Here is a 10,863-nt window from a genome sequence, read left to right on the forward strand (position 1 = left end):
CTCTAGACAAGGGACAGGTTCTCTTGGGTTGGATCACTCATATGCAGTGGCCTGAGGTATGTATTTATCGCAAAATGTATGTTTCCACTGATTGAGGGACCGCTTCCCAGACCAAGAAATGAAGACCTAACTCCCATCGAGACAAGCTGCTGCATTTTAAAATAAAGCAGTAGGCTCCTTGCGGTGCCCTTTGAAATCTGAGAAAGTTGGTTCTGATGGAGAAAGCAAGCTCTGGGTCACGAGGTGTTTCTCCTTCTTGCTCCAGGCTTTTGTGTACACATTTTCCAAGGCGCTGCAAGCAGAATATAAAGCGAAAGGAATCATTATCCAGGTGAGGTTAACTATTCTGAGTTTTTGGGAATAGGAACTCTGGATTCCCATAGAGCTGGGGCCAATGCCTCCTGCAGGACTGGCCATGCATATGCAGCCAGGAGGAGGGTGGTCTGGATGACACCATGGGAGTACTTGCAACCCTCATGGTGGCAGCTGTGCTACCACGGTTTCGCTTGCTGCCGCCCTCACCCATGCCCTAGGTGCTAGAGCAGGTAGTGGGATAGGGCGAGTGAGCGCTCAGAAACGAAGTCGACCCTCTTGCTACGTGATGCTACATCAGGACAAATTAGTGAGTTCCATGGGGAAGCAGGAGTGGGAGGAGGTGGGGTAGGGAAGGGAACCCCTTTTCTAATGCAGAAGCCTTGGAGCTGCTCTCCTAGCAAGTATGAGAAGGTGAAAAGACTGACCTTTCGAAAACCAACTAGCTTCTTCAAACACACACATTATTGGTGCTCAATAAATACTTGTTAAATGAATGAGGAAGTATGTACTATAGACTAAGGTTTGATTTTCAAATCCCAGCTCAGCCATTTATTATCTGAGTGATCCTGGAAAGCTTGCTTAAACTCTGTGAGCCTCAGTTTCCCCATATGTAAAAAGGGGTTTACAATAACTGCTCACTTTTCTGAGTTATTGTAAAGAACTAATGAATAAATAAGTATGCAAATTTAACTACTATTTATTGAGCCCTAATTTGTACAAAAAGGTGCTTTGTCAACCAAAACTTACTGTAGGAATAAAACTACTTGTTATTTCACTATCTGGAAACCAGGGTTGGGAATACATGCTCTTTATATTTTTCTCTAAAAGTAACATTTTGAGATCTTTGGAAGAAAGTGTTATGCAAATTAATGACAGCATTCATTTCCATGAGAACCAAGTCGATTGAATTGATTGAATTGTAATTGAATTCTATTATGAATAACATCATTTCAAGTGTCAAGTGAAGAAAAGGTGATATGACGAAAATTGCAAATGTGATGTGAAAAACAATAAAACCAAGAAAAGAAGCATAGATCTTTTTTTTCTCTCTAAAGATGCCAAGGTCTCTGTGTCTGGGAATAAAGTAAGAAACTCCATTATAAAATCTCATGCCAGGCCACACAGTGGTGAGACTACAAGTGGAAGCATGGTGTTGGATTTGCAGGGTACAATGTGTGATTGTTTATTTTTCTTACCACAGCACGAAAGATTATGCGGTATATGCTACTCCTGGCTCCCAACTAAAGTGTAAAAGTGGGAATCCAGAATGTTTTAAATTGCTCCAACTTTGGCTGTATATGTTAGAAATAAACTTCTGAGATAAGGTTGCCAGATACAGAAAATCCAGTTAAATTTGAATTTTAGATAAATAACAAAATACATTTTTTACTGTAAGTGTATCCCATGCCTTACTTGGGACATAATTATACTGAAAATCTTTTTGTTGTTTTTCTGGATTCAAATTTAGTTGAGTGTCCTGCATTTTTATTTTCAAAGTCTGGCAACCATGTTCTGAGAGATGGCTCATATCCTCAGTTACCCTGTGTGCATTTGAACCACCTAGTGTCATGTGGCTAAAGCCTCATCTTGAATTAGTGGCAAAGTGAAACTGGAAACCAGCCTTTCCTATTCCTAGCTCTGCACCAGTTCTATGCCTTTTCAGTGCTGCATTATCATTTAGGATCCTGACACTTTTTACAGGAAGAACAGAGTTGGAAAATGAAGGTATGGTAAAATGGGGGTTTATTTCTCAGGCTTGGGTGGATTGCTCCTGTGTTACTGTCTTTGTTTCCCACTGTAGGTGCTGACCCCATATGCTGTTTCGACCCGCATGACAAACTACATCAACACCAACCTGATAACCAAGACTGCTGATGAGTTTGTTAAAGAATCACTGAATTACGTCATGATTGGAGATGAAACCTGTGGCTGCCTTGCCCATGAAATCTTGGTAATTGATAACTTCTCTTTTCTTGGAGCAAGTGAGGACAAATGTATAGGTGGCCCTCACAGGGCTGAGATAGCTTTTCCTTGCTATTGGAACACTCAACCATTTTCTCCCCTAGCAAGGACAGCGATGCCAGAGGGTACGCTACCAATGGGTAATATAGTCAGGGAAAAAGCATAGGTAGCCAGGGGAGGAGAAGCTGGAGGCTTGGGTCCTCAGCCCATAGATAACCCCCAACTGGCAAATCTTACTCTGGCCACTTCCCTTCTCCCCTCAGAAAGTAAGGTGGCTCCCAGAGCTTCTGGGAAGAGCTGATCAAGACACAGGGAGCTTCCCCCATAGGACTGCTTTCTTCTCTGGCCCTCTGCGTTAGTAAATGTTCAACTCTCTGGCTGTTCACAAAACAAAACAAAACAGAACACCTTGATATGTTGCACTTGTTGATTTCCATTGTTTAAATACGTACCCCCCGCTGCCCTATTTCTGATTTTTAGCTACCAGTGTGTTGTCAGTGCCCATGAATTAGGAGTAGTGCGCATGACTGGCTTTTGTGAGTAAGCACAAGCTGTTTCCTGCATGCCGTGGACTCCATATGGAAATCACGTTAAATGGCACATGATGTGAGGAGTTCTTACTACTCCTGAGCTGCTTGTAGAAATGAACACAAATATAGGTAGAGTCGAATATTGCATGCTAATACTGAAAACAGTTTCAGTGTAGTTCTGTTTTCAGCATCACCAAAGAATTTTAGACAGATCTTCTGATTTGTTTCCTTAAATCTCATTTCAATCAAACCTTGGTGGAAAGAACATGAAGACACGAGGAGACTGAGGACTAGGAATAGGAAGTGTTCACTAAGAGAAAGAACATGGTGCTTTACCATGGACAGAGTTCTCTTAATTTAGAATTTCCTCAGGGCTGATTCTACAAGTGACTGCTTTGGTTTCTGAGAAAAATTTGCTGAGAAAGTGTCAGAAAACCTTTAAACTTTAGCAATTATAGTCATGAGCCACATAACTACGCTTCAGTCAACAACTGATCTCATGTACGACGGTGGTCCCATAAGATTATGATGGAGCTGAAAAAACACCTATTTCCTAGTGACTCCAAGCCATTGTAGTGTTGGAGTGCAAGGCATTATTCATGTGTTTGTGGTGATGCTGGTATAAACAAACCTACTGTGCTGCCAGCCGTATAAAAGTATAGCGCATATAATTATGTAAGTATGGAATACTTGATATGATAATAAACAACTATGTTACTGGTTTATGTACTTACTATGCTATACTTTTTATTTTAATGTGTACTCTTTCTATTTATAAAAATAAATCTGATGTAAAACAGTATGCCGTGTTATACCAGCAGCAACCTCATAGATCTACCTTCATAGATCTCTTAACTGCATCATTTTCTCTTGTGCTTGATTAATCTTTGTGTTGTTTTGTTCATCATGACCCCTAAGCATACATAACCCACTGTTAATGTTGCCAGTAAGAGGCCACATTGAATGATTGACTTGGAAATGAAATTAAAAGTGATTAAGACTAGGAAGGCGGAAAATCAGTGATGGTTATTGCTTGCCAGTCAGGCATGTCCCAGTTCCCCACAGTTATGATCATAAAGAACAAGAACAAAGAGATGGGAACTGTTAAAGGATCTGCTTCATTGAAGGCAACAAAACTAATAAATAATTGAGAAAGGCTTATATCGGACAGGGATAAACTTCTAATGACTTGGATTGGTGATCAGACACAGAAGCGTATTCCTCTCGGCACCATGATGACCATAGCCAAAGCAAAAAGTTTGCGATGTTGAAAGAAAAGGTTAAACCTGATTATAATGTTGCATTTACTGCCAGCTCTGAGTGGTTTAAATAATTCAAGAAGTATTATTTTGAGAATAAGATAACTTTCAAATTTAACTTATTGTTGATAATGATCCTGGATAGCCTCCATTTATTGAATATCAGAATGCTGTTTTCCCCCTCCAAACACCATCTCTTTGATCCACACAATGGATCAAGGAGTTATAACAGCTTTTAAAGGCTCCTACCCAAGGTGGACCTTTGCTTAGGCTATTGCTTCAACTGAGGAGGACACTGAGAAGACACTGACGCAGTTCTGGAAAGATTACATCTATGACTGCATCGAGAACCTTGCTTGGGTTTGGGGTGATGTTGCCAAGGAGTGTATGAATGGCATCTGGAAGAAGATACTCAGGAGGTTCACCCATGACTTCAAAGGATTTGCCAAGGATGAGGAGGTTGCAACAATCAGTAAGTCTGTGTTTGAAATGACAAACAACTTTTACCTGGGTGTAAATGAAGATGACATTGAAAAGCAACTGGAGGTCGTTCCTGAAGAATTGACTAATGAGTAGTTGTTGCAACGAAACAGGAATGCATTGCTAAAGAACAGGCAAAAGAAAAGGAAACTGCAGAGAAGAAAATGAACTTCCAAGGAAATTCACAGTGAAGAGTCTCACGGAAGTTTTGCAGGCTTCGACAAGCTCCTTAAAAAGTTTTTGATTCATTAAAAAACACCAAAAGATTTTCATTAATAGAGAGGCATGTTCATGGTGCATTATCTATCATGAAAAAAAGAAACGAACCAAGCAAACCACCATGGACATATTTCTGAAAAGAATGACACCTCCTTAAGAAGAACCTTAGGCAGGCCTTTAGGAGGTATTCCAAAAGAAGACATTGTTATCATACGAGGTGACAGCTCCATGCCTATTACTGCCCCTGAAGACCTTCTAGTGGGGCAAGATGTGGAGGTGGAAGACAGTGATAATAATGATCCTGACCCTGTGTAGGCCTAGACTAATATGTGTGTTTGCGTCTTAGTTTTTAACAAAAAAAGTTTAAAAAGAAAAAAATTAAAGAATTTAAAAATAGAAAATAGCTTACAGAATAACGATTTAGAGAAAAAAAAATTCTACATCTGTACAATGTGTTCCTATGTTAAGTAAGTGTTATTACAAAAGAATTGAAAAATATTTAAAAAATTAAAAAAGTTTATAAGGTAAAAAGTTACAATGAGCTAAGTTTAATATATTATTGAAGAATGAAGAATATTTTTTATAAATTTAGTGTAGCCTAAGTGCACAGTGTTTATAAAGTCTGCAGCAGTGCACAGTGATGTCCTAGGCCTCACATTCACTCACCACTCACCCAGAGCAACTTCCAGTCTGACAAGCTCCATTCATGGTACATGCCTTACTTGGATGTGCCATTTTTATCTTTTATATCATATTTTAACAATATTTAAAAATTTTTAACATACTTTTTCTGTGTTTGAATATGTTTAGATGCAAAAATACTTACTGTTGTGTTATAATTGCCTATGGTATTCAGTGCAGTAACATGCTGTACAGGCTTGTAGCCTTGGAGCAATAGGCTGTACCATACAGACTAGATGTGTAGTAGGTTGCCCCCTCCAGGCTTGTGTAAATGCACACTATGATGTTCTCACAATGATCAAATCACCTATCGATGCATTTCTCAGAATGTATCTCCATCATTAAGCAACACATGGCTGTGGTTAAAAGGTTTGGGGACTTAACTTCAATAGTTACAAAAAATTCTTTTAAACATGATGAATATAAATTGAGATGTTTTAGTTGTAACTTCCTGTGCTTCTAGTCTCTCAGACACTCATGTTTTTGTCTATTCAAGGCGGGCTTTCTGAGCCTGATTCCATCGTGGGCCATCTACAGCAGCATGTTCAAGACGCTACTCCTGACTCGCTACCCCCACTACCTCAAGCGGAACTCCCACACCAGTTAGTTGGGGCGGGCTCATGTGCCACCTAGCATGCTTTCTTACCAAGTTCCGCAGTGGCCGCAGAAGACCAAAGAGCAGACCAGCACCCATCATCCCCCGAAGCTGGGGGGCCGTGTCACAGACGCAGTATCTAGAATACAACTTTTGTGCCATTTTGCTTGTGTTAAAATCAAGGACAAATGGAGACCAGCCTTGAAAATTCCCTGAACAGATAAAGCCAGTTTACTCATAGAAACAAAAGTTAATTTAGCTTATTTTGGAAGAATAATGGTGGGATTGAGGGCAGGCCGCCCCCAAATATGTCACTTTGGCATACTGATTATATCAAGTTAAATTATTTCGAATTACTTAAGAAACAGCAAGAATACTCTGCCTCTCCTTTGCCTGAGTGAAAGCAGGAAGTGAAAGGTACCCTCCCTATACCAAGAGAAAGATAGCCATCTTTATAGCCAGATATAGGGAATCAGGCACCAGATGGCTGTATAAACAAACTTTGCTACCTTTTCAGCATGTTACTACCCCATGTCCAAACCCCTTTGTCAATTCTTCACAAATAATTGTTTCCTTGTTTAAAAGATATAAAAGCTGCCTCTGTTGGTCACTTCTTTGAACTTCATGCTAAGTGTTTGTGTGAGTACTCTGTCTTTTTGGTGTGTGCATAATAAATTTTTTCTAATTACTACTTCAATGATTCATTGGTTTTAATTTGGTTATTCATGAACCTTTGATACTCAAGTCTGGAGATCTTTGAGACAGCTGTGGTGTAAAAACGTGTTGTGCAATGGGATTTTAGGGTTTTGTGTGTGAGAAGAGGAGGATGTCTATAGGTAAAATTGTAAGAATTTCTATAAGGGATTATAATATAAATGTGGTGAGAACAAAGCCTCCGATTCTTTGAATATTGAGGACAATTAAACCTAGTAAGCTCCTTTTAGAGCTACATTAAATAATTTCTGAAGTCACTAAGCTTTATCAAGACCGCCGTTGGCATAGAACACTCACTGGTCCTCAAACGAGGTTCCTCAGAGGCCCAGGAGACGGTCTAGGGGAAGGTGTGGGAGCAAAAGCTCCATGGGGCCAGTTTCTGGGGACCCTCATTTTGACTAATGCAGCACTAGCTTTATCTATTTTATTTATATTTGCTATTCTGTGTAAGACTGTGTTTATAAAAATAAAAACAGAAAAGAATACATTGCTAAAATAGTTTTAAAACCATCGCTGTAATTCAGGAGTTAATAACTGCAGAAATGAGATTTTTGCAGGTCTCCAGCTTTTGGGGTGCTGGACTGAGGACTTAGATTGTCAACACATAGTGGGTGGTGTGTTGGGAAACTGCTAACCTTTATTTCCTAAGGGAGCTGGGAAGGGAGCAATACTAGAACAGAGAGAGAGAGAGAGAGAGAGTAACTGTGTATCTTAGAGTAGCTGTGATCTTTGGCTGAGAGATGCTGCCAGGCTGTGGCCACCCCATAAAGAGTGAGGGTGGCAATTGCGATATTGTGATTTATAATGAGACATACATATTTCATTTTCATCCTCATTCCTTGGAATTCTTAAGTGATAAGAGCTGTTATTCATAATGAGCCCCTTCAACCACATTTGGGTTTATATTAATGAGGCGATGTTTGGAGATCTCCTAAGGATGGGAGCTGATTGCTAGGGGAACCAATCATGTGATTAGAGGATTGAAACTTTCAACCCTACTCCTCCACCTTTGGGGAGGTGAGAAGAGGTGGGGATTGAGTTCAATCATCAATGGCCAATGATTTAATCAATCACGCCTATGTAATGAAGCCTCGATAAACTATGAACTATGGGAGGATGGCATGCCAGCAGAAGGCATGGTAGCTCCACACCCCTTCCACGTACCTTGCCCTATGCATTTCTTTTATTTAGCTCTTCTTGAATTGTATCCTTTTATAATAAACTGGTATACTAGTAAGTAAACTGTTTCCTCAGTTCTGTGAGCCATTCTAACAAGTGATCAAATGTGAAGAGAGGGTCATGGGAACCTCCAATTTACAGCCAGTTGGCCAGAAGCCCAGGTGACAACCTGGGCTTGCAATTGCCAGCTGGAGTGGGAGCAGTCTGGTGAGACTAAGTCTTTAACTTGTGGGATCTGCTGCTCTCTTCAGGTAGTGTCAGAATCGAGTTAAATTTTAGGACATCCAGCTGGCATCTGAGAATTGCTTGATGTGGAAAAAGCTTTCTATGCATTTGGTGGTCATAATTATTACTGAGAGTAGAGTGTTGAGAGAAGAAACAAAAGTGTTTTTCCTTTACAGAAACAAATACCTAAACTTCATTCTCCTACTGTCCTCCGTGTCTCCTGCTGGTGTCTCCCATTGGTCACATCCAGCTGGAAGCTCATTGATGTAATTCATAAGGTCAATCTCCTGAGATGCCAAGTTCAAGGTGTGTGTGGAGAAGATGGGTAGAGAGTGGATCTGGAGGGAAGAGATGCAACATAAGACCCACATATTAAGCGATTTGCCCAAAGTCATACCATTAATAGTTGGTAGCTGATGAAATGGGACCCTGGACTTCTTCCTATACTCCACTCTATGTTTCAAAAGGGGTAAAACTTTAAGACAAAATAAGTATCTTACTGTCACACTCAAGATTTCAGCAAAGTGGGAGGTATTTAACATATTAAATCCTAATCTGCTTAAATATGAGACTACCATGCTTGCTAGTTACTATTGTTGTGAAACAAGTGATCCCCCCAATTTAGTGGCATAAAATGACAACCATTGTTTTGTGCTCATAGATCCTGTGGATCAGAAAAGGCACAGTGGGATGCTTTGTTTTGCTCCATTATGTCTGTGGGTTTAGCTGGGAAGACGCAAAGCCTAGGAATAATTCAGTCTCTGAAGCCGGAATCACATGAAGGGTTGCTTAGTTATGTGTCTGGCAATTGATGGGACCCCAGCTGGAGTTGTTGAATGAAAACCTATACATGGCCTCTCTAAATGCTGCTTGGTCTTCCTCACAGCATGGTGGCTGGGTTCCGAGAATGAACGTCTCAAAGAAAACTAGGAGGAATCCAAATTGTCTTGTATGACTTAGCTTTGGAAGTCACATGGCATCATTCACAAGCCCTCCCAGATTCAGTGAGATGGAATACAAACCCCAGCTCTTGATGGAAAATGTATCACATATAATTTGGAAATATGGTTTGTGGCCACCTTTGGAAAATACAATGAGCCACATAATTAATTTTACTATAATTGTTCTAGCACATATCAATTATGGGGAATTATTTGGTATTTCTTCAACTCTTGATGAAGCAACTTAAAAAATGTAGACATTGTGTTTCTAAACCTTCACATCAAACTCTGGTAAATTTGCCTTTGAAGAAGAACGTCCATAACCAGTAGTTTAGGTGAGGAAAAAAATATTGTTAGCTTAAACAATGTAGGGCAGATTTTAGAAATAATTTTTAGTGATATTGGAGTTTTCCCAATATATTAATCCTGGATTGATTTGAATGATTGATTGTCTAACAAGCTTTTTGAGCATCTTTAAATTAGGAGAGAATTTCCTCATTGCAGAGGCCTCAAGATGTTCGACTGGCTTATGAAACAAGAGCAGAAAAGCTCTGTATTTTAAGATTTTTATACCCATCACCAGTAGCACTTAATAATAGCTAACATTTGTTAAGCACTGATAATGTGTCAGGGACTATGTAAATCCTTACAACAACTTAGGAACTAGGAACTACTATTATTATTATTTATCATCATCATCATCATCATTCTTCTTCTTATTAATTTTACAGATGAGAAAACTGAGGCACAGAAAAAATGAGTAACTCACACAGGTTCACTTGACCAATAAGAGGCAGAGCTGGGATTTGAATGTGAGTCATCTTCTAGCATAAGTGGATGGATTAAAGCACTACAGTAGAGCCCTACCCAAATAGGATAAGGTTCTCTAACTGGACTTAATAAAAGCGATCAACCCTATTCCCCCCAGTTCTGTATTTTTTACTTTCCCATGCTGTGTAGGGAGGGGAAGAATATGGCTTTGCAGCCAGGCCCACGTGTCTCGACTCAACACTTACTTGACCACTTTCCCAATTTACCATTGTCTGGGAATCATTTCAGAATAGGAAGATTTGCCAAATTTCACTTAATTTTTGTTTCTGCTGAGGAGTACTGGGCTATTGTTTCTTGCCTGATTCTCTTTCTGTTTAGAGTGTGTGGGACCCCAAGGAACGGCATCGGCAGCTGGTCATTTTGATAGAAGCATTCACTCTGTGTTCTTCCAGCCTTCCATCTGTGCTGCTTCCCAGCATGCCAAAGGCCAGAGGATCCCTCTGACAACACGAGGAGCAAAGAAATGAGGTGATTATGGGCTGCTGCTCTGAAAAAAAGTTGGGAGGTGTTGCTGGGGCAGTTCCCTGGGGTGTCATCCATTTCTTGTTCTTGTGGGATAAGAACCAGAATGCCCCACTTCAAAAAGACTCTTTTAACCAATGCTTGCTAGAGAAAGCCAAAGACGGTCATACTGGGGTCAGCACGATTTGAACCATGTTTGTCTGCTTCTGATGCCAAAAATGATGATTATTCTCATTGGAGTTTATCCACTGTGCTGAGGGCTGAGCCTGGTTTGACTTGCTACTGCCCTCTAATGGTTTGGGAGAGACACTGTTGGGTCCTTCCATCTACTAGGAATTTTAGAACAGAATCCAATTTGAGGAAAGAAATCCCTTAAAAAATTTTAGTTCTTTTTTTTAAAAAATGAGATATAATTTATGTGTAATATTATATTAGTTTAATGTGTACAACATAATGATTCGATTTAAGTG

General features: G+C 39.9%; 1 protein-coding gene across 1 annotated transcript in view; it reads left to right on the forward strand.

Annotated features, from left to right (window-relative positions):
* The window catches only part of HSD17B3 (hydroxysteroid 17-beta dehydrogenase 3), a 36,582-nt gene extending 30,498 nt beyond the window's left edge, over window positions 1-6,084 (forward strand). The window contains exons 9-11 of the mRNA XM_006918820.2: window positions 266-331; window positions 2,117-2,266; window positions 5,943-6,084. Of these exons, the coding sequence (XP_006918882.1) occupies window positions 266-331; window positions 2,117-2,266; window positions 5,943-6,053 (327 nt within the window). The 3' untranslated portion in view covers window positions 6,054-6,084. The remainder of the gene's footprint in view (window positions 1-265; window positions 332-2,116; window positions 2,267-5,942) is intronic.
* Window positions 6,085-10,863: the final 4,779 nt, after the last annotated feature.

Source organism: Pteropus alecto, unplaced genomic scaffold (assembly GCF_000325575.1).
Source record: "Pteropus alecto unplaced genomic scaffold, ASM32557v1 scaffold138, whole genome shotgun sequence".
Classification (NCBI taxonomy): domain Eukaryota; kingdom Metazoa; phylum Chordata; class Mammalia; order Chiroptera; family Pteropodidae; genus Pteropus; species Pteropus alecto.